The sequence below is a fragment of the Thamnophis elegans genome, chromosome 7, assembly GCF_009769535.1.
Source record: "Thamnophis elegans isolate rThaEle1 chromosome 7, rThaEle1.pri, whole genome shotgun sequence".
NCBI lineage: Eukaryota > Metazoa > Chordata > Lepidosauria > Squamata > Colubridae > Thamnophis > Thamnophis elegans.
In genome coordinates, this window is record NC_045547.1 from 30,564,653 (window position 1) to 30,589,360 (window position 24,708).

Consider the following 24,708-nt stretch of genomic DNA (forward strand, 5'->3'; position numbering starts at 1 on the left):
TGGCCACACTTTTAAAATGCCTGCTTGCCAGTTTGTAACATTATTCCTTCTTCAATCCCAGCTACAAGGATTCTTCTGTTCTACATTTTTGATATTATAATTAAACACATGTTCAAGCTAGAATAATCACGTTTAAGTTTTGCTGAACACCAGGACTGTAGAGGTAGATGGATAAAGAAGTGATATTAAATTAGCAGCCAACAGATCACTAAAACTAATGTGGGTGTAACGTAATGTAAGTGCTGATATATGTATGAGTGCAAACCCATATAATATTGAAGAGAATTATACAATTCATTATTCATGGCAGAGGTATGCTATGGTTTGGATTCCATAACTTTTGTTCATAGTACCATTCTGACTATCTGTACTTTAAAAAAAAAAAAAAAGCTTCTCCCTGGATCCTCACCCTGCCCGTCATACCATTGAAGAATTTATTCTTTCCATATCCTCCTCCTTGAGTAAATCAGATCCCATGTGTTGATGTCACTGGGCCTTTGGATGTTTTTGGTTTGTTTTTGGCTCTCTATGTTGCTAAAACTCTTTCCTCTAGCTGATCAGAACTGCAACCATCTGGAACCATAGTTATATTCTCCCCTTTGGGGTGTCCACCATTTTTGTCCATTGCAGAATGATTCCCACTGTCACTTCCAACACTTTCAGTGCTGTGGGCCAGAGACTGATCATTGTTGAGGCTTTCCTTTGCTTCCTGTAGATCGGCTTCTGCTTCTTCCGTTTCACAGTTACTTCTAACTATCGATGGATTCTCTAGCTGAGGCGTAGTTTCTTTCTTCACGTCCAAGCAGCAGTACGAAGCAACAGCCAGGAAGAGAGCAGACAAGACCACTTCTGAGCCAGCCAGATAGAATATAATTTCATATTTCTTGAGTGCGTCTACCAGTAGCCCTGCAATTTTGAAACAAAGCATAGCATAGTTGCGTTGTAATCTGTTCCCACAGTTTCATACCGAGGTGCTTAGACTTGCAGCTTGTAAGTTTGCAGGTTTTGTAAACGTAGAACTTCAATTAGGCCTCTATTTAGTATGAATTCCAAACATACATATAAACACATTTTCATACATCCCCCTTTTCATTCACAGAATTACTGAGGGCTGCACTAGAATCACTATGGAAGAGATAAACACAGTATTTCTGTAACATGGAAATTTATTTGTTTATTTGTATCCTGCCTTGATTATTTTTACAAATAATTCAAGGCAATGAACATAGCCAACACACCTTCCTCCTCCTGTTTTCTCTACAACAACTCTGTGAGGTGGATTGGACTGAGAGAGAATGACTGGCCCAAAATAACCCAGCTAGTTTTCACAGCTAAGGCAGAACTCGAACTCGCAGCTTCCGCTTTCTACTCTGGTGCCTTAAATATTAGACCAAGCTGGCTGTCCCATTAGACCCTGTATTTCAAAATGCTGTTGACCTCAAGTATCCATGAACATTAACCTGATCAACTAATGGCAGCTGGATGGGCATTCCACACACATTCCCCGTCACTTATTTATTACAGTATAACCTTAGAGACAGAACATGATAAAGTAAATCAAAGAGCAGATAGATGTTGTGGCTGGAAGACCTTTGGCACAACTTTGCATTGTGTCTCTTTTGCCTGTTCCTGGCCCAGGAAGTTCAGTCACTTCCTGAGTGACTACTATAATGCATTTTACCTGGGGCTGCCCTCAGCAAGTATCAGCTGATACAAAGCAGAGCACTGCAGAACAGTTATGCGTATGCCTAGAGTGGCACATGCCATACCTTTGCTCTGCAAACTGCGTTGGTTGACAATTTGTTTTCAGGTCCAATTCAAAGTGTGGGCTTTAACCTCTGCCTTATTTGAGGGCCACCTCCACCCAGTGACATCTGCCCATCTCATTAGGTCTGGCAGAAGAAGCATGCTGCAGATGAGGTTTACAGAGTCAGCTTATTGCCCCCAACCATTTGGCTCCTCATTTTACCCACCTCAGGTGGATGGAAGGCTGAGCCAACCTTGAGCCTGGTGAGATTCGAACTCCCAAATTGCAGGCAACCGGCAGTCAGCAGAAGCAGCCTGCAGAACTGCACTCTAATCGCTGCACCACCGCAGCTTGTGAGAAACAGAATAAATAAATAGGACTAAGCCTGAATATGGTCTACCTCAAAGGAAGCTCTACACAAGAAAGGTAGTTAGACTTACCTGCGGAAGGTGGTCCAATGAGCACAGCAATGGCCTCAATGAGCAAGTTAAGCCCAATTGCACTGGAGAATTTCTGTGACCCAACAATAGTCATGAGCACTTCAAACTGCAGAGCTCCCACCATGCCATAGGAAATGCCAAAGAAGATGCAGAAGATGACAAGGGATGTGTAGGTGTTGGCCCTGGCACTACAGATATCTGTCAGGCCATTGAAGAACATGGCAAAACTGAACAGGTAGGTTATGTGGGGTCGTACCCTCTTCATCCCAGCAAACAATCCACAGGATGGACGGGCAAAAATATCTACGAAGCCAATGATGGACAAAAGAAACGCCGCCTCTTTGTCAGGTATTCCTGTGTCTTTGGCATAGTTGACTAATAGAATTGTGGGCACAAAGAGGCCCAGAACCATGATGAACTTGGCGATGGTGTAAATGATAAAACCCCGGATTTTGAAGATCGAAAAATTTAACAAGCTTTTCGTTTTCTTGGCCTTTTGCTTCTTGAGTTCCTTGGGTTTCTTAACATTGTCCAGGGTGCCGTCCACCTCTTCTGCTCTTCCTCCCATTGGCAGCATCTCTTTAGTCTCATAAGTGTCCGTGACTTTCTCCCTTGTCTTCTGCGTGCCAACTGCCAAGGGTCTCATGAGTGCCCCACATGTGCAGCAGTTCAGGAGGAGCCCCCCCATGATGAGGAATCCCCCTCGCCAGCCAAACTTTTCCAGCAGGACTTGTCCCAGTGGAGAAAGCGCTGAGAGGAAGACCGGGCTCCCAGCTGCAGCTAACCCATTGGCCAGTGGCCTGCGCTTGTCGAAGTAGGATCCCAACATTATCAAAGAAGGCTGGAAATTCAAAGCCATCCCTAAACCTGGAAAAAAAATTACAAGAGGAACAATCAATGGAAAGACATCAGCTCTCAAGTCTCAACTGATGCAAATGTTTCAGGGTCCCTGTATTTGAAGGAGATATTCCCCCCCCCAAAAAAATATGCTATTTAATTTAACTTCATTAAAGTTGCTCTTCAACACAAGTAATAAAACACTACAGGTTTTTTTTTTTAACTTGACTTACAACCATAATTGAGCCCAAAATTTTTGTTGCTAAATGAGACATTTGTTAAGTAAATTTTGCATCATTTCATGACCTTTTTGGCCACCATGGTTAGGTGAATCACTGCAGTTAAGTTACTAATATGGTTGTTAAGTGAATCTGGATTTCCCATCGACTTCGCTTGTCAGACGGTTGTAAAAGGGGACCACGTGACCTCAGGACACAGCAACCATCATAAATATGAGTCAGTTGCCAAGCATCTGAATTTTGAGCATGTGACCTTGGGGATGCTGCAGTGGTTATAAGTGTGAAAACGGTCATAAGTCCCTTTTTTGCAGTGCCATTGCAACTTTGATGGTCACTAAATGAATTGCTGTAAGTCAAGGACTACCTGCATAGCCCAGTGTATGCTGCTGAATTACAATTCTCAGAATCATTTCCCACTGGTTATACTGGGTCTTCTGAGAACTGTATATTAGAAATATCTTGGGAACCCTAAGTCCCTATAACTGTTTTCTACCCTTATTTAAAGCTATTTCTCCTTACAATCAATAGAGACATATATGAGCTTCTCTCAAACATCGGATCTGAAGGGTAAACATGAAAGCTACATTAGATGGCAGTGATGGCTAACCTTTTTCTAAAGGTGTGCCAAAATTGTGTGTATGTGCCCACCCACCTGCACGTGAGTTTTCACCCTCCCCAGCCCCCGGAAGCTTTTCTGAAGCCTGGGGAGGGGGAGCCTCCCTGGCCCTCTGTTTTCGCCTCCCCAGGATTCAGGAACGCCTCTGGAGCCTGGGGAAGGTGAAAAACAGGCCCAACTGCCCAACTGGAAGTTCAGAAGCCAACTTCCCGTTCGCCCATTGAGCTACGGAGGCTTTCCTGAAGCCTGGGGAGGGCAAAAACAGCCTCCCCTGGCCCTCTAGAAGGCTGAAAATCAGCTGGCCAACACGCTCATGCACGCCAGAGCTGAGGGTTGCCCTGCTGGCAAATATGGCTCCCCATGCCATAGGTTTGCCATGACAGTTATATAGCATACATCATCCTTGCAATATTTCAATAATGTCATGTTACCTATCATTTTCTGAAGTGGACTTGCACAAGGGGGGTTCTTTTCCACTTTGCAAACGCTCACCTGTCAGCACTCCAGCAGACAAATACAGTTCAATGATGTTGGTGGTGAAGGAGGCCAGGATCATTCCAGAGGAAGCCAGGAGCCCCCCAACAAGCATCACAGGCCGACACCCAAACTGGTTCACCATAATGCTGCTCAAAGGTCCTGCAGGGCATCCCAGAAATCAGAAAAGGGGCAAGACCAGAATAATATGAAAGGAAGGCAAAACCGCAGCAATTTCCTAATCCCAAACAACAGATGATCTTAAGATGGCCTGGATTTGTTGAGTAGTGAAGGTACTGTTGCCTTTACATGGTTTTTGTGGAGATTGGGAAATTTAAGCTTTGCATATGTGGTGTCGGGAGCGAGGGGGAATGCCATAAATGTGGAACAGAGACATATTTTTGCTTTCATAATTAGCAATGATTGTGGGTAACAGTTTTCCCCAATCAGGTGCTGCTAGACTGATTCTAAGTCCCAGCCACCTGGGCACTGCAAACTTTGCATTATTGAAGGTCACTCAGTTCAGGAAGAGTGAAAAATTGCAAGCTTTGAAATGTTTAAAACTAAGACATTTTGGAGAACTGCAAAAGTGTCTAGGTTGTTATAGAGCTTCCTGGAATGTTAGATGATATCTTATCCATCTTATTGGGTATATTTAAAGCAGTGACGTGCAGTCAGGGGAGGCAGGGCCTCACCATTGTCATCATGAAAAGAAAAAAAAAGAAAAAGGCTGAGGTAGTTGCTGCCAGAGTCACAGTGGATGACTCTGCTTAGTGATTAACTGTTTAAAAAAGCCTCTTTAAAAAGTGCCCTCCACAGGAGGAGGCGAGAGAATCATGTGCCTCATTTAGTCTATCTTTATGATCACTTGAGCAGAGTTAAGCAAGGGTTAAAAGGCAAAAAATTCCTTATGCAGAGGAGGCACATGGTGCTCTCGCCTCTTCCTGTAGAGGGCACTTTTTAGAGGCTTTTTTTAAACAGTTAAGCAGAGTCATCCATTGGAGACTCTGGCAGCAGCTAATCCAGCCTGACTAGCAGCTCTTGCCTTTTTCTTTTTACATTTTTTACATTGTCATCATGCAGACAAGAGGAGAGTTGAAATCCTCTGTGAAACAGATGGAAAAGGTATGTGGGTTGGAGGAAGGGGGGAGGAATTCAAAATTATTGTAATTTGTAAGTAATTGTAATTTGTATTATTATAAGTAATTTGTGTGTGTGTGTGTGTTTTACCTGTCTCTGCTGGTGCGCAGGCTGGCACTTTATTTTTTATTTTTTAAAGCCATGCCGCTGTGCCCGCCATAGAGCAGGACGCGTCCCACTCTATGGCAGAAAGCTGCACTGGGACTTTAAAGCCATGCCACCGCGTCCGCCATAGAGCCCCGCTGAAACCCGGTGCTGCCAGACATAGGGCGGCAGACAATATCAGTTTTGGTTGTTGTGGGCTGCGTTCCAACAGGAAAAATTGTTCGGTGCTGCATTGCATGTGGCAATGGGTACAGCCACCTAAACTCTTATGTCACACTCTTTTTTCCCCACTCTATTTTGCCGACATAATCTTCCCTTTCATTTTCTTTCTACTTATTCAAAAATCTGTCTAGGGAAGGGACAATATGGTTTTGCTGTAACTTGGACTGTAGCGTTCGTTAAAAAAAAATTAAATTAGGTAACGCTTGCAAGCAATGAAGACAAAGGCTCCAGTTTTAACTTTTGATGTGGAATAAGACTTTCTCTGCTCAATTTTTCAAAATTGCAAGGAAGCCCCGCAGGGTAATTATTAAGAACATAACATGACCCATGATCTAAGGCATGGTTCGGGAAGCTATTTTTAGCTTGTGGGGTTCACTATTTGTGTGTCCGTGTGTAGAATGAATAGAGTTGAACTTTTCAACTTTAAAAAAATATGTCTTTGCATGTTGTAGGGGTTTTCTTTCTTAACATCTCTCACATCCCCCCTCGCCCCAAAACATATTGGGATTGAAGATTTTATAAAAGCTCAATGGATACCATAGGTCTCTGCCAAGCTTAAGATAGTGGTAGCCATGGCCTGTGAATGGGCATAAAGGGAGACAGATGGAAAGGGCTGGCTTTTGCATAGCCATTCTCAACAAATAGCTAAATCGTTCATGACATTAGTGTGGCTGTATACAGTTTTGCTCTAAAGATATGGGGATATTTTGTTGTCTGAATTCAAGGAGGCTAACCCTAACCCTAAGTCGATTTACATCCCAAATGGATTTTTCCATGTATTTTACCAGGAAGTGTAGATAAGGCTGATTCAAAAAGTCAGTGCCCTCCTAAACATACCCATGTACTCCGGATTTGTTGCCAATCTCCATTTTGCTGTCCGAATTCAAGGAGACCTAACCCTAAATGGATTTACACCCCCAATGGGATTTTTCCATGTGGAATTCTTACCTGTTCCATACAACATGGCCAGCATGATGGATGAGATCCAAGCTGTGTCGCTGTATCCCACATGGAAATCATGCATCAGGTCCTTGAAATAAATGCTCACTGCCTTGGGAAACCCATAAGAAAAGCCAGTGATGACGAAGCAGCCCAGCAATATGATCCAGCCCCAGCCACCATCAGGAGGCTTTGCTTTCTCAGGCAGCTGCCCTTCCTCCACATCATCTCTGCTCATGGCCCAAACGAGGAGAAGAAGCCTGAAAGCAAGTGGAGCACAGGTTGTAGCAAAGACAGAAGGACAAGAATGGTCACAGGGGCAGCCTGCAGAGGCGGCCAACGGGCCACCCGTTGCTTTGGGTATCCGCCTCCTTTTTTTGTCCATGTGTATCATTTTCTTGCCCCTTAAATTTAGAACAGTATTTTCCAACCTGGTGCTCACCAGAGAGGTTGGATATATTAGTATTATTAACTGATAATATAGTAAAATCAGAGGACAGACAAAACATTTTCATTTTTAAATTTTGCTTTTTAAAACCAGATTTTGGGAATAAAATGAATCAGCCTTTACAAATGTCTTCCTTGGGCAGTAAAATCCATACTCATCTTTGAAAATATATTGGTCGTCTCAGAGGTCCAGACCAGGGCTGAAATCAACTTACTTTCGCTACCGGTTCGCAAATGTGAGCGCACATGCCACTTCCGCACATGCGCAGGGCCTTCCGCACATGCGCAGAGTTAAAAAAATTGGACATGATGACATCTATGTGAGTGGGTGGAGCCTGCTACTGAGCACACCTGCAAAGGTAAGTAGAACCGGGGGGCAAATCCGCTGTGCCACACAATTTAGATTAGCTAGAAATCAAGAAATCCGACTATTTTAGCTAATATAAATTGTGCATCACAGCTGATCGTTGGAAATACCGTTTCGTCCGAACTGGTAGCATATTTGCTACCAGTTCAGGTGAACCAGTCCAAACTGGTAGCATTTTATCCCTTGTCCAAACTAAAAATTCAATCCTGGCTAATGTTAATAATCATGGATGGCAAGGACTACTGAGCTAATGATAGCCCCCAAACAGTGTTCTAGACATATCTTTCCATGCTATAGCATGTGCTAATTGAAGTGACCTTACCTGTAAAATGTCAAGTAAATGGAAGAGAGCAACCTCCAATCTTTCTCTGCCACTGTCACCAATGTAATAGCATGCCCAGTTAATGGGTTTGAAGGCCAAGGTATTTTACCTTAATCCTTTTATTATTCATGCTCTGGTTATCAATATGAAGCTCCAAAAGACTCCAGCTGAGGGGCTTTATATGTGCACCATTGCCTCAAAACAAACCTCTTGGAGGTTTCAGAACCTTTGTTTCAGATTACCTGTCTCTACTTAGGCATGAAGACTAACAAGTGATTCAGTGGACTGTATGACTCACAGAATGTTGACTTTGTGTCAAGCTTCAAGCACTAAGTACAGAGGCTTAAAAGTGATTTTAGGTGAGGGTGATTTCTCCATCTGATCGATCCCCTTGGTCAACTGAACTTCACTGCTTGTTTTCTGCTAATCACTTGGCTTACAAGAAAACCCCTACAAGAGTCACAGATTACTCACAAGCACAAGTATAACCCAATGTGGTCAATGTATTCCATATCTTAGAAATAAGGAAACCACTGGGAAAATTAACCCTCTGCATCTAATTATGTTATCATCACAAACCTTGCTGGCCACTATCAAGATTATTGTACAGGTAGTCCTTGACTTAACAACCATTTAATTAGTGATCGTTCAAAGTTACAATGGCACTGGAAAAAAATGATTTATCTTTTTTACACTCATGACTGTTGCAACATCCCCGTGGTCACATGATCAAAATTTGGATGCTTGGCAACTGGCATGTATTTATGATGGTTGCAGCATCCCTGAGTCATGTTGTTGGAAGAAACGTCCACCTGGTTCAGTTCCAAGCCAAGAGACAGACACTGGAAACATGGAGGCTGGTTGGAAAGATGGTTTATTGGTGGAGCAAAACCAGATGGGTTTGAGGTCCTGGGCAGCTGACCACATGGAGTTGAGAGTGGGGGATTATTTATACCTTCTCTTGGGCTTTGCACTTGAACTTCCTGTTCCTGTGCAAGAACATGTATTCTATTGGCTGTTGTAGAGGTCATAGCTGGGTTTCTGAGCTCCCAGGTTTGGTTGAGGTTTGGACTCTGATGCAATGTCCCTAGAAAATTGTGCAATGTAGTCAGCTCTGCTGCTAGTGGGTTAATCCTATTATGTCCTGGACAGTCATGTCTTAATCCCATCATCCTGAAGCAGAGATGGGTTCCTACCGTTTCAGACTGGTTCGGCCGAGTAAGTAGTAACTCGGCTGGCCATGCCCCCAAACTGGTTCTATTGGTGGCGCCCTAGGCACCGCCATCTTGTTTTTTATTTCTCCGCATGCACAGAAGCAACTTTTTTACTACTGTGCATGCATCACGCAAGCAAGCGCCCGCCCAAAGCACGTCCCTGAGTGAACCGGCAATTATAGAAGCCGGAATCCTCCCCTGTCCTGGAGCTGAAGGTTTTTTTGTAGGTAGGATGGCCCAGTCTTTCCTAATGGGCAAAAAATATCATCTGGGGGCTATTAAGAAAGGTGGGGGCTGCTTTTCAAGAGGATGTTTCTCCATTTCTCATGCAGGAAAATGTTATATTCTGCCTTTTTAATATTTTTCAAAATATTTCATTCTTCTAGGAGAGGGGAGGCGTCTTCCTTCAATCTCATTTCCTTGTGTGACTTTCTGACAAGCAAAGTCAATGGGGAAGCCAGAGTCACTTAATAACCATGTTACTAACTTAACAACTGCAGGGATTCACTTAACAACCATGACAAAAAAAGGTCGCAAAATGCGGGAAAACTCACTTAACTGTCTTGCTTAGCAACATAAATTTTTGACTCAACTGTGGTCAGAAGTCGAGGATTACCCATAGAACAAGAAGCCCTCAGTTACCTAATAGTTCTGCTGTTGGCTGTTTTTTTGCCTGCTTGCTTATTTTTTCCTTTCTTTTTTTTCTTTTTTTTTCTTTTTCCTGAACTGTTTAAATAAAGCCCCATAGACTGAAAAAGCACACATAAAAATCAAATTAGTAATGCTAGCCAGAGTAAAGATAGAAGCTTCACAGTGATAGCTTCTCTTGCATGGAAATCGGTTTTGGGTAACGTTCATTGCTCCATTAATAGCTATTTTAAACAGCCTTTGGGGATTTTCTTTTTTTTTTCCACATTTGCCGTTCAGATCTTCAAACCTGATTCCCAGTTTGAAGTATTAAGTTCAGAGGTGGGTTCCTACCAGTTTGCACCTATTCGGTAGAATCGGTTCGTCAAATCTACCAAACCGGTTAGAAGAGGTTCCACCAGTGGACCTGGAAAGCAGGCCACACCTACAGAAACCCACCACTGGTCCTTGGATATGATTATTCTACACTATCATGCTCATATTTATAAAACTCAGTGCCTCTGTGAAAGGTAAGGATGATTACTGTGTTTGTGGTGCAATCAGAACATTGCATGTGTTGAAGTTGTTTTAACGCAAACCAAAGATGCCTTTTAAAAAACAAGTTTACATCATATTCTTATGCATGCCAGTGCTGTATGTGAGGTAATTTAAGGAGGCTCCTTCAAGTGTCGTCGGCATCTTCATATCTGGTCACATGGCCGGCAAGCCACTCCCATCTGGTCACATGGATGGCAAGCCACTCCCACAAAGGAGGCCACACCCACAGAGCAGGTTCGAACAATTTTTGAAACCCACCACTGATTAAGTTGCTCCAATATTTATGGAGCTGACCAGGGGTGGTATTCGTTTATCTTCCCTACCAGTTTGCAGGTGTGAGCGCATGCACACTTCACTTGCACGTGCCCTATCCGTGCATGCGCTCAGCCTTCCGCACATGCGCTTTGGCTAAAAAAAGGTGCCTAAACAGGATAGCATAAAGCCAAGGTGGGTGGGCGGGCAGGCCCATCTGCGATTTCCGCTACCAGTTCAGGCCAACAGAATACAACCTCTGAAGCTTACCCTGAAGGCAAAACTCTATCATAGCTTAGTCTTTTTTAAACATGGCAGTATATGCATCAACCATTCTCCGCTGGGATTTTGTTTTTTTTTTGTTTTTGTTTGTTTGCCTTCCTTTGTGGATGCTTGCAATGGATTTCCAATCATCTTGATATTTTATTTATCAAATTCATATAGCCACTGATCTCACAGGCTAGACTCTGGGTGAATATACATTAAACAAAGATTGAAAAACAAATCTAAAACAATAAAAAAACCAATTAAATATAAATACCAGTAGTCCTCTGAGCTCTGAGAAGTCCTGTTTGACTCTGTGCTACATTTGGCCTTGCAAAACTAATTGGCAATTAGGCCTCTGGCAGCGTTTCAAGGGAGATAAAGTTTCCACATTACCCTGAAAGTCTGTGTCAGCTGGAGCAGACATCTGTCGGAATCTTCACAGGATGTCTGTGAATGACCATAATTCACAGCTGTCTAAATGAAAGAGGGGTTTTGGGACTAAGTTTGTGATTTATGCTTTCTCAGGAAGCCTAGTCAGAACACTAACTTAGTTATACAGTTGTTAAGTGAATCTGACTTCCCCATTGTCAGAAAGTGCCAAAAGCTGATCACATGACCCCCAGGACATTGCAATGATACAAACCCATTGCAAAGCATCCAAATTTTGATCACATGACCATGGGAATACTGCAATGGTCGTAAGTATGAAAAATGATCATAAGTCACTTTTCAGTGCCATTGTAACTTTGAATGGTCACTAAATGAACTGTTGTAAGTCAAGGACTAACTGTATAAATAAGACCATGGGAGATTGCTCCATATACTGACATAATGCAGGAATGTAACTGGATTGTTAGCCATGTATTTTCAAAAAACAGATCTCATTATATACAATATCAACTCACTTATCCATCTATTTCTCAATAATCTTTTTCAATATTTACTACCTGGGAATAGGTAGGTCCCACTACTAAGTTATATTCCTTCCCTATATCATCTTTCTAAATGAATACACACAAGCATAGACATCTACTTTTTTCCCCATGGTTGTAAGTCATATATTTTCAATAACTTAAACAATCAGCACACAGAGGGTTTTTTTCATTGCTTTGCCTGTTACTGTATAAAACAAACTAGAAGGCAAATCACCAGAAAAAAATGGTTATCCCTGAATAAAACTATAGCTGAAGAAGTTTCTTAGCTTAGTGACATTAATTAATTCAGAACAACAGGATTGATTGATGGGAACATAGCTATAGTTTAGGGTGTGCATGAAGTTTGCATGCCTTCTCTTTGCTGCTGCCTTGTACGTGTATGTAGATAAAAAGTTAAATGGCTTAAAGATGAATGGATTCAAGAGTTAGAGAATTTATTCTCAGGGCAATAAATGGTATATGTACACATTTCTGTACAGCAGAATCCACAAGCTAAGAAAGTTCTTCATTCTTACTTCCAAGGAAATTAGAGAGTTCTGCATTTGAAGTCATATAGCAGCAATATGTAAAAATAGGGGGGGGGGCTGTTATTAAATTATTTTCTTTTTCAAAGTTTAACAAGGCAACAACAACCAGATTCAAAAGCTTTTATGGCAAATTAATTTGGTCTTTACTGACACACCTTGAACAGTTTACTAAGATCAGCATTTAGGTTTAATGAAAATTAGTTGGACATCTTCCATTGCTCAGCAAGGTGAAATGGACTCAGTTATTGTGGCTGTGAGTGCACAGCTAGAAGACCTGAAAGACCAGGCTAGGGACAGATCATCATGGAGGACATCTACCTATGTGGTCACCAAGAGGTGACCCCAACTTGATGGCACATAATCAATTTTTAAAAAAAATCAAAATTAACGACAACAGATACAACAGTACATTCATCTTACATTGTCATAATACAGTATTACCTATATAAATATACAGACCTGGATACTTTCCTTCCCAAGGAGACCAACACCTTTGAGAATCCTCTTTTTCGGCCAGGTATAGTTTGAGGAAGAAAGGAAGGGATATTTCTTTAACCGGCTCAGACCACGATAATATAACTCTTGGAAGAAGCCTTCTGTTTACAGTTTTCTAGCCAGCAAAAGTTTTTCTTCAAGCTGGGATTTCAAAGTTTCAATGGCCAAGAGTAGTAATCATCTAAATGGCTTCTAGCTTGGCTCCTCCAGATTGCCCTGGGGTTCAAGGACCAAGCTGTTCAAAGTGAATGGATGTGGGTCAGCAACTGCTTATGTTGTGAAAGTGCTAAAGAAGCAGAAGTTGCTTTAGCAGAAAGAAAACACTTCACTATTTTTAAGAGGCTTTCCCAGCCAACGGGAATGAAAAGATTTATAATTGGGCCAGAATCTTCTGAGGAATTCTGTTTTTCCCCAAAAAGAGAAAACAGCAGAAGGCGGAAGGACTCGTTAAGGATTTCTGCTCTAGAAGACTTCCTGCACTATTTGAGGGATTAGTTTGAGTTCATCAGACTAGGATAAACTAATCTATCTATATATAAATGGCTGTGTGTGTGTATGTTCCTGCATAACTCTGGAATGCCTCGAGCAATTTCAACCAAACTTGGTACACAGATGACTTACTCTCTGGAAACAAATACTGTGGGGGTAAGACACCCCTAACACCCCTGTGTGTGTGTGTGTGTGTGTGTGTGTGTGTGTGTGTGTGTGTGTGTTTTCCAGCTCTGGAATGCCTTGGCTGCTAAAACGAAAAGGAATGAATTATATCTATCGTGTCAAATCACAGTACTTTTGACAGTGATAGTGTGCATTAGTGTGATAGGATACAGCCTGTTGTGCCTTAAGATGGCAACTACTGTACAGCACAGTGGAGTTGCCATGGCTTCCCAGTACTCCACAAGGGGGCACCAACCTAATACAGAATTAGGATAAATAAATACCCAGGCAACGCGAGTTTATCGGCTAGTGAAATAAAAAGAAGATGCACTAGTGCTGCTAATATAATACAGTAAAGTAATATGGCACTGAGAGGAAACAATAAGCTACAGACCCAGAGCAAAAGAAAAAGGCAGGATGTGGAACTCAAATTCAGAGCACTGTCGAATTACCAAAGGAGTTCATATCTATTACCTGGATACAAGAAGCATCAGATAATCACCTCAAGGCACAACTCCACTTCCCCACCATTTTTACACTTGATTTATTTTCTTCTTCCCCCACCCCCAACTCCTGCAAATAAAAGAAAGATAAATAAAATAATAATTCCCAACATTTATCCGATTTTCCTCAGTGTCAGTGCACCTTGCTATGATAGAACATTAAATGTGCTTAAAGATCCCATGAATGAGAGAAAATCATGAGACATGTATAAGACTGATCATAAATTTAGAAAATTTTAAAATTTCTTTAGCTTCAAGCATAGTAGCCATGCTTGACTTTTGAGGATTGCTGAACCTGAAAATTATTCTCTCTGTCTGTCTGTCTGTCTGTCTGTCTGTCTCTCTCTCTCTCTCTCTCTCTCCTTCCCACCTCCTCCCGCCGTGGGTTTTTTTTTTAAGAAAAAATCTTGAGCAATACTATATTCTTTAAATACATTGTATATATTTATTTCACAATATGGAACCAATATTCCCTGGGTAATTCAGTATAAACAATGTCTCCAAACATAAGAACCATAAAATCAACCTAAAAACCATAAAACTTAAGCAAGGCTCAGCAAAAGAAAAATGGCCAGGTCCAATGTTCAGTACCATTCCTTAAGTCTGTTGAAAGAGGAAAACCTTCACCTCTTTCCAAAAACAACTTCAGAGACGAGACTGTTCTGACAGTTGTGCCCCAACTTCTCCTCATTTTCTCTTAGCTTGGGACTCATGCAGGTACCTTAATCCAGTGGTCTCCAACCTTGGCAACTTTAAAACTTGTGGACTTCAACTCTCAGAGGAACTGGCTGAGGAACTCTGGGAGTTGAAGTCCACAGGTCTTAAAGTTGCCAAGGTTGGAGACCACTGCCTTAATCGATCCCTGTGCTTCTCAGTCTTAGCAACTTTAAGATGTGTAGATGACCAACATCGAAGGGGACAGAATCAAATAATAAAGCCATAGTAGGTGCACTATTGGAAGGTTACGGACCAATCATTATGGAGGAAATCCATTTATATGGTCACTTAGAGTTGATACCAATTTGATGGCACATAATCAATTGATCCAACAGGCGGGAAAGCTCTATCCTTAAAAGTAAACACTTAGGAAAGGATTCTGTGGCACAATATTAAAAGGGAAAAGTAGTAAAAAAGTAAGTGGGAGTGAGACTAGATCCTTCCTATAAACTGGCCCTCACCTTTCACCAGTGAGCCCACGGACTTTTAATACCTACCCTTGCAGAAGTGAAAGATCTTGGCTTTTAAGCTGCTAAGCTTCTTAACTTCATTCTCACCTTCACCCCCTTCCTTTACCCAGACATTCCTGTCATAGAAACGGACTAAGAGCCCAGGTAGGAAAGGCAGCTTGAAAACTGGGCTTAATTTCTTTTAATAAGGCTAATCGGCTGAAAGAGCCACAACAGGTCTCTCTGCTCCCCCTCTTCCCTCCCGCCTATGCAAGCTCCTGAAACAATGCCGCATTTATGTGGAGGCCCACACGAGGCCTTGAAATGTAGGCTTTTCTGGGGAAGGCAAAACAAGCTTTCCTGATCAAAACGAGCAACCTCTGACCATGAAAGCCAGGCATATTTTCAATTAAACTAGGTTTAAAGGGTGACTGACAGGTGTTTTACCCTACTCAACTGAAGTAGAAACCGAACTCCATACAGGTGGATGGACAAGGGGCATGCTTGTGTGACAAGAGAGAGGGCAAAGGGAGGTAAATGCTGTCTGTCTGTCTGTATTCGCCATCTGAACTGTCGATTTGGATATTGTGTAGTGGAGGAATGGGATAATACACTTCCGCTGACACTGCTGGATCTTTTAGCAGTTTCCAGTCCTTTCAGTTATAAAAATACTTTTGAACTTCTCCTCCAGCTAGAACCTGGAGGATGATGTTTCCGATCACTTCTGGCGGGGCAGTTTCAGACAATGGGACTGCAGTGTCGCTTGTGTCAGCTCTCAAAGTTCCATCATGTCTCGCTTGCTTTAGTTTTAATATCTATGATATTTGTTGGGAGACATTCCCAACAAGCATCACTCCTTCTCTGCTTGCAGTTAGTGGAGAACAGTGGAAATGCTGCAGCAGGATTTTGGATGGGTGAGAGTGAATATAGGTAGTCCCCAATTTATGATCCCAATTGGGAGCAGAATTTCCATCGCTAAGCAAGGCAGTTCAGTGAGTCAGATTGATTTTATAACCTTTTTGCCGTGGTTGTCCTCCCCAGCCCCCAGGAGCACTCTGCGGGCTTCAGCAGGGCTTGGGGAAGGCAAAAACACCCCTGTTTTTGTGAAAAACGGGCAAGAAATGGGGGCATTTTTGCCTTCCCCCAGTCTTGCTGAAGCCTGCAGAGTGCTCCTGGGGGCTGCGGGAAGGCAAAAATGCCCTCGTTTTTGCAAAAAAATGGCCCGTTTTTTGCAAAAATGGGATGCGGGGATGGGGCTTCAGGAGGCCAAAAATGGCTGTATTCAGTGTATAAGATGCACCAACATTTCCACGCTCTTTTACGGGGGGGAGGTGCATCTTATACTCTGAAAAATACGGTACTTAAATCACATGGAAATGAAGTGAATCCAATCCCTCCCATTGTCTTTGCTTGTCAGAAGGTTTCTGGGAAGGACACAATTACATGACCCTGGGATACTGTGACCATTGTAAATATATGTTGGTTGCCAAGCACCCAAATTTTGATCATGGGGCCATGCAGATGTTGTGATGGTCTTAAGTGCAAAGACGGGTTGTAAATCACTTTTTTAGTGCTGTTGTAACTGCAAATGGTTTTAGGTTGAGGACTGCCTATAATGGAAGTTAACCTAGATGCAGTGGTGGGTTTCACATTTTTTTAGCACCTCTTCTGTAGGTGTGGCCTGCTTTGTGGGAGTGGCTTGCTGGCCATGTGACCGGGTGGGAGCGGTTTGCTGGCCATGTGACTGAGTGGGAGTGGCTTCCAAGCCATGTGACTGGGTGGGCGTGGCCAACTTGTAAAATGTGGTGAAACTCACTTAACAACGCTCTTGCTTAGCAACTAAAATGTTGGCTCAGAAACTCTGGCATTTGAAGCATGAAAGTCTTAAAGCTGCCAAGTTACAAGACCCTTGCACCCCTAGCCCTTTAGAAAAAAAAACCACCCAGGGGTGTTCAAACTGGACAGCTTTAAGACTTGTGGACTTCAACTCCCAGAATTCCTCCTCTCGCTCTTCACCTTGATGATGTGCGGACGGGCAGGGTGAGGGAGCTGGAACCGGTTCTAAACGGCACTGTAGATTTTTGGAACCTCTTCTATAGAAGAGGTTAGAACTGGCAGGAACCCACCCCTGCCTAGATATGAAAACTATGGTGGGTGTAAAACTATGAAAAGTATGGAAACAATGCTGATGTAAATGGATGACTATTGATATCTAGTTTTGGTTAGGACTGTACTGATAGTGAAAGATTAGGATTACAGTTTAGGAACACAGAGAAGATCAATATTTATGCTGTGCTTGGGCAGACATGTTTCTATTTCATGCCAAAGAACTAATGCAATCCTATCATAACAGCACTTGGGAGAGACATTCCATCTTCCCTCTACTTTTTTTCTAAATTTGTCACTTCAGTGTGGCATTGTAGGCACTGTAGTAAAAAAGACAAAAATATATAAGACTTACCTAGGCAGAAGGGATGGAAACATTTTTAGTCCAGAGCAATAAAATATCAGGTGGGAGAGGCAGAATGTGGCTCTCCCTCCTTTCTGAAGCTATTTCTGTCCAAGGTCTTCTCATATCTTTCTTTGGTTCCCATTATTTTAACTTGGGAGATGTCCAATGGAATGTTTAAGCCTAGGGGACTTCAAGGAGAGGCCATCAAGTCTTATTTCTGGCAAAAGTGGATGTTTTCCCTGCTGATAGTGCTGTGCTGAAGATGAATAGCTCAGTGGCTAAGACACTGAGCTTGTCAATCAGAAAGGTCGGCAGTTTGGCAGTAAACTTAGTATAGGTATCCTGCATGAGCAGGGGGTTGGACTAGATGACCTCCAAGATCCCTTCTAATTCTGTTACTGTTAAATTGTTAATAGCAGGAAAACTGGAGGAGAAAACTCACCACTTCTCTTGCCTATAACCAGTGGCACACTCGTACCAGTCATGGCAACTGTACGTGGCAATGATTCAGGTGAATTAGGAAGGAAGATAACAAGGATAACATGAGGACTTCCTCATGAAGAGAAGGCACGAATATCACTTGTATATCAGAAAAATGCCAATAGATATTTTAACTCAAGAGCCTGAACTGATTCAAGGCAATATTCTAGGCTAATTATATTAGTTGCTAACTCATCCACTCCAACAACAGGGCTCAGGCAGGATATTTACAAAAAAATACATCAAAAAAAAAAAATACAAGACCCTTTGACTGCTAGCCTGTGCTGCCACCTGGTGGCTATTAGCTTAAACAGCAGACAAGGAACCTGGACGTCAGCCCTGCTGGCACCTGTTTCCTAAAGATACCCCACATTATTGACATTAAAATTATTATGACTGATTCAATGTTCAAACGTTACTTTGATAATATTGGGTGAGATTTTCAACTTAGTTCAATGCTCTCGTTTTTCATATTCGTACAAACCTTGGGAGTTGTATCACAGCTACCTTTCCTTGTGAAGGCAGATGGTGCAGTGTTGGTTATATTCACACAAGCATGGAAAAATATGAATTGACCATAAAGAATGAAAGGTTGATGAAATGAAAATCACCAGTAAGATGGGTCTGCTGGTTTGGCAAACAGGTTTTTATTCCAGGCATTTGCACAATTTTGGTTCTCTAGGTATTGTGGGAAGTTATCATCCAGCCCTCTCCCAGAAAAATGAAATATCCTAGGAAATATTGAAAAGGCAGAATATTTCTCTGGATGTGAAAAGAAAGAAACATGCTTTAAAAGACAGAATAGTTGCCTGTAGCTTCCTGCCCATCCACACTTTGTCAATAGGCCATTGAGAAGGCCAGGCTAGCCCATTTTACATAATAAAGACTTCCCACTGCAGCTGTAGGGAGAAGGGATATTACTCAACTCTCCACGTGGCATCTGAGAACTCATACCTGTATTCAAAACAGCCTAGAGAGTAGCCCCCTGCATGGCACCATGGGAGTCTGACAACCAATCAGAATACATTTCTTACACAGGAACAGGAAACAGTGAGGTGGGACTAAACAGGGTATAAAAAGCCTAGCAAGCCCCTTCCTCAGCCCTTCTCTTCTTCTCCACCTACATTGAAACATGTGATCACCTTTTCTGTTCAGGACTCAAGCCATGTGGTCCTGTCCAACAATAAACCATCTTTCCAAGCAGCCTCCATGTCTCCAATGTCTTCTTCCCCACTTGGAGCTGAACCCATAAGGACATTTCTTTCAACAGTATCTTTAAAACATAAGCCAAATTGTCTCTAGTCTTCACGAGGGCCAACCTTCCCCACAGCAACATATAGACAGGAATCCCACAGCACTTTTTAGAAAGATTCACCATCCCCAACCCCAGAAAGTAACATATTGGCAGGATAGATCCACATGGGGATTTAAGGGATCTCAAAAGTACATCAGTCCATTGGATCCCCACATTAGTACCAGGTTGAGCAGCCAAGCCAGGTTCCTTCAGCTTCATTAAATAAAATTATAACAAAACGTCTATTTTCAGGTGTGGACTGCTGGGGGTTCGCACAGGTTTGGGCGATTCTCTAGCTAGGATTCTGCCCAGTTTGGCAAAGCCCCAAATATAACCCCTGGCTGGCCTCTCCCACCCTGCCCTACCCCTCCCACCCATCCTATATGTCATATACAGCAGATGTAAAAAGCCTGCATATCCTTGTTAAAATGCCACATTTTTGAGATGTAAAATAAATCAGACCAAGGGAAATCAGATTTTTTTCACTTTTAATATAAGATATAAGCTGTACAATTCAACTGAAAAACACACTGAAATCTTTTACGGGGGGGGAAATAACAATAAAGTGTACAATGACACGGTTGCATAATTGTTATGATGAAATTATTTTCGTCTGACGATTGGTGCTGATCTATCATTGGTTACAGTTGGTCGCAGCTTGACAGTGGCAAATGGGTTGGTACCTCTAAATGGATGAAAACGAAGTGAAATGAGTTCAATCACTGGGACAAAAGATAACATCACATCTTCAAGTTGTCAAGTTTGAAAAATGCTGCACTAAAGTGTAAGAAATGTATCCGTGACCCATTCCTCCTGAAAATCCCTGTGGCATTTATAGCCAGCTGGCTGTGAAATGCTTTCTAACAGTTCAAGGTGTTCCTGATGCATATTTAGAATAAAATAACAGAGCTGAAAGGGACCTTGGGGGTCTTCTAGTCCAACACCCTGCTCAAGCAGGGCCTTTTGCTATTTCAGACAAATGTTGTCTTGAAAACCTCCAGTGATGGAGTCCCCCATAACTTCTGAAGGCAACCCATTTCACACGTTAATGCACTGATGGGAAATTTATTCTATTTTTAGGCTGTATCTCTCTTTTTTAAGGTTTCATCTGCTACTTCTTGTTCTGCCTTCAGGTGCTTTGGAGAATAGATTGACTCCTTCTTCTTTGTGGCAGCCACTCAAATATTGAAACATTGCTACCATGTCAACCGTCTCTCTTTTTAACACCCCCCAAATTCTAAGATTAGAGAATGATTTAACAGCAACTGATGCTCTTACTAAGCAAGTCTCAAGCCATACAATAAATGACAATTGTTTAGAAAATAGGTGAAAGGGATTCTGGTCATTTAATTTAAAAAATCCCACAACATAGCGCACAAATACAAAACAATGGTGCATTTGATCTTGCCTAATCTTTCAAGGGAGTGAAAAACATGAGATATAAATATTTTACAATGCAATCCTATAGCCATGGTACTATACCCTTCATTCGTCAGCTTCCAAGAGAGTGAGCAAATATAATAATTGTGACATTAATATCACGAGCAAAACCGCAGCCTTAATAGGACAGAAGATGAAAATATACAGCAGGCTAAGTCATTTAACCTGATTTAAAGAAACTCACTATTTAAAAAAGCCACAATCCAATCTAAAAAGACTGAAAGTGTGGCTAGGACACTTATGTTTAAGGAGAGGGATCCCTACATGAAATATGAGGCTAATTGTTTTGTTGCAGGGCACTTTCATTTTAAAAGGAATTTGGAGACGATCTTCAGTGGAAGAAGATGATACAGGGAGAGGGATTCCATTCATTAGGTAGGTTAAAGCAGCTATTTCAATCAGCAGGATAGAGATCCCTGATGGCGAACCTATGGCACACATGCCCAAGGTGGCTCACAGAGCCATGATGCCTGGCACGCACGCCATCACCACTTCCTCTTCTAGATTTCTGGGGCACATGTTCGCGCGATGATCAGCTGGCTTTGTGCGTGCAGCAGTGCCAGAAAGTGGAAGAACCAGTCTTCCGTTTCCTGGTGTGAACATGCATGCCAGCCAGCTGATCCTTGTGGGTGCAGGCGCACCAGTAACTGGAAGGCTAGCTGGCGGGTGTGCATGTGAGGGCTGGAAACTGGAAGTTCATTTTCCAGTGTGCACATGCCACATGTAAGCTCTTCTTACGGGTTGCGGCCGAGACAAGCGTGCGTTCTCCATCATTTATATAGATCCAGGATGGCGAACCAATGGTGAGGCGTTGCCCTGTCAACTGAGTTCACCCTTTTGAAAAGCCATTTTTCACCCTCCCCAGGCTTCGGAGGCTTTATAGAAGCCTGGGGAGGGCGAAAAGAGCCTCCCCACCTCCCCCGGAGGCCCTCCGGAGACTTCAGGAGCTTCCCTGATGCCTCCGGAGTGCAAAAAACCATCCCTATGGGCAAACTGGAAGTTCGTGAACGAACTTCTGGTTTGCTCGTAGGGTCGGTTTAAGCCCTCCGGAGGCTTCAGGGACCTTCAGGAGATTTCCCTGAAGCCTCCGGAGGTCTAAAAAGGACCCTATGAGCAAACCAGAAGCCACTTCCAGTTTGCTCGTAGGGTCATTTTTTTGCCCTTCGGAGGCTTCAGGGAAGCCTCCTGAAGGTCCCTGAAGCCTCCAGAGGGCCTCTGGAGGGCAGGAAAGGCTGTTTTCGCCCTCCCCAGGCTCCTATAAAGCCTCTGGAGCCTGGGAAGGGCGAAAAAAGCATGCAAAAAATGGGGGGGGTGCCTCTCATGCGAGCATGTGCACTGGTGTGGACACGTGTGTTGCATTACGGGTACGGCACTTCCACGCACGACCCCACCTGCGCTCCCCCCCCCCCCCTTATGGCACACGAACCAAAAAAGCTTCACCATGGCTGATATAGATGCTTCCAGCTACCAATGAGCTAGACAGCCACAAGGTGGCAGCAGAGAATTGGTTAAAAATGTTGGGTTCATTCTAATAGCCCTCCAGAGCAGGCAACCCTTACTTAAAAGACACAATTTTATTTATTCTTAATAAAATGTTGTTGCTAGATGAAGGGAGAAAGACATGTAGGAATTTTAATTTTTAATTTTATGTTTTGCCTCTTGGCTGCTTTAGATCATAACCCCCATCTTTTGCTCCACTTTCAAATAGCAAAATGGCTTGGACCAGTCAAGCACTGAAATAGTTCTTAGAAACTAAAGTAAAATTAGTTTGCAAAATGAACCTTCTTTAATTAAATGGACATTGGTGCAATTTTGGTCACCTGAACAAATCTTTATATGTATACTCAACCTCTTCATTTTGTTTCCTGTTTGAAACAATAATTAAACTGACTTTAATTATATAAATAAATGATAATTTTGAATGATCTAAATCCTGGTTTACTTCAAAGTGGTTGCATTTGCAATAGTATGAAGGCAGAAATGTTAGTCGTCATTAAACAGACGTAAAAAGTGTATCTAGAAAGATGTTTCTTTGTTATTTCTTGAATCTTAATAAATAACTCAAGAAAAAATGGACAACATTAAGTTCAAATTTAGAGAAAGTGTACCTGGGAAAGAGCTCTGGAGGATGATCCCGTGTTGCTGGCTTCTGCAATAAATCAAAAGTATGTTAAAGCTGGGAAGGAATCCCCTTATAAATATTCAGAAGAGGAAAAAAGCATGAACACAGCAAATGCATACACGCAGATGACTCCAGAACTGCTTTTCTATGAGGCTAGTATATTTTTGGCTCAAGGGATCCACAATATGACTCTTTCCCTGGTGTGATTTAATCACACACTTTGCTCAAGCCATCTTCTTTCCCAGCTGTCTGGCAAATGAACACCCCCACCTCTGCTTCGTTCCACGGTATGCATGAACAGGTAGTCCAGAGATCCATCCCCAGTCCACCTAAGTCCCAACAGTAGGACCATAGCACCCAGTGGTGGGATTCACATTTTTTTTACTACCGGTTCAGTAGGCATGGCTTGGTTAGCATGGCAGGGGAAGGATACTGTAAAATCGCCAGTTTCTCCCCACTTCAGGGGCAGGTTACTGCAAAATCCCCATTTCCTCCCGATCAGCTGGGACTCAAGAGTTTGAGAATAGATGGGGTGGGGCCAGTCAGAGGTGGTATTTACCGGTTCTCTGAACTACTCAAAATTTCCATTACCAATTCTCCAGAACTGGTCCGAACCTGCTAAATACCACCTCTAATATGACCTTTCCCAAATAGAAAGGTGACCTTTATCATCTTTGGAAAGATGTAGAGCGTTTTTTTAAAGGAAGAACAAAACTGGTCTTTACGTTTTCTAAGGCCACTTCTATTCTTGCATTCCTCAATCAATGAAAAACAGTTTTGAAGATTAGTCTCAGTTTCCTGGACATAAATTGCTTCAACTTCTACCCTCCAAACGACACTATAGGGCACTGCACACCAGAACAACTAGACACAAGGACAGTTTTTCCCCGAATGCCATCACTCTGCTTAATAACTAATTCCCACAACTCTGTCAATAATTTACCAAGAATGTATTACTATTATTCTTCTCTTCCTTCCTAGTATATATCTCTCCCCACTTATTACTACAACCACGTTGCTTGTATCTTTCAATTTATATTGTTTTTATTTGTTTCCTAGTACGATTTGATAGCTTATTAGTAACCTTGACTATCACTAAGTGTTGTATCATTTTATTCTTGATGAATGTATTTTTATTCTCCTTATGTACATTGAGAGCATATGCACCAAAGACAAATTCCTGGTGTGTCCAATCACACTTGGCCAATAAAGAGTTCTCTTCTCTTCTATTCCTTCAGGTCCTGCTATCCTAAGAACAAGAAGCAGTGAATCATAATCCTGCCCCAAGATGCTGGAGGTTCTAGAGGGATAACATTTTCCCCACACTATGGAAGAAGGAAATAAAATGAATTACTTGGACGCACATACCCCTGCCCGATCCACGTTCTTGTTTTGTGTACATCATGTGCAAAAACAAACGAAAAACCCAGCTGTTCTTACAAGGAGGATACAAGGGCATAAAGGACCCTTTCTCCTTGAAAGACATGTAGACAGGGGGTGGGACACATAAAGCAGGAATTTCTGGACTGTGTGCAAATTTTGCATGGGCTTAGTATTTTTAAAATGACAGATTAAATCAGAGGTCTTCAAACTCGGCAACTTTAAGACTTTTGGACTTCAACTCCCAGAATTCTACAGCCAGCTGGAGAATTCTGGGAGTTGAAGTCCACAAGTCTTAAAGTTGTCAAGTTTGGGGACCCCTGGATTAAATTAAAGATGGTTTCACAGACAATACAGGTGAGCCAGAAATATTGGTTTTTTATGTGGAGAGATTTGGTTATGTGAGCAACTTCCTTCTCGTTTCACTTTGTTGAGACGTATATACAC

At 42.3% G+C, this 24,708-nt stretch overlaps 2 protein-coding genes across 2 annotated transcripts in view; both read right to left on the reverse strand.

The window, feature by feature from the left end:
• Positions 1–379: 379 nt before the first annotated feature.
• Positions 380–13,021, reverse strand: SLC16A8 (solute carrier family 16 member 8). The gene is made up of 5 exons (XM_032221566.1): positions 12,735–13,021; positions 6,769–7,019; positions 4,372–4,515; positions 2,188–3,054; positions 380–906 (listed from the first exon to the last, which is right to left on the reverse strand). The coding sequence occupies exons 2-5, from the start codon at positions 6,995–6,997 to the stop codon at positions 527–529; spliced, it is 1,620 nt and encodes a 539-aa protein (XP_032077457.1). The 5' UTR covers positions 6,998–7,019; positions 12,735–13,021; the 3' UTR covers positions 380–526.
• A 6,834-nt stretch (positions 13,022–19,855) lies between these two features.
• BAIAP2L2 (BAR/IMD domain containing adaptor protein 2 like 2) overlaps positions 19,856–24,708 on the reverse strand; it is a 29,107-nt gene continuing 24,254 nt past the window's right edge. The window contains exons 13-14 of the mRNA XM_032221644.1: positions 22,868–22,908; positions 19,856–20,004 (exon numbers count right to left, since the gene is read on the reverse strand). Of these exons, the coding sequence (XP_032077535.1) occupies positions 19,923–20,004; positions 22,868–22,908 (123 nt within the window). The 3' untranslated portion in view covers positions 19,856–19,922. The remainder of the gene's footprint in view (positions 20,005–22,867; positions 22,909–24,708) is intronic.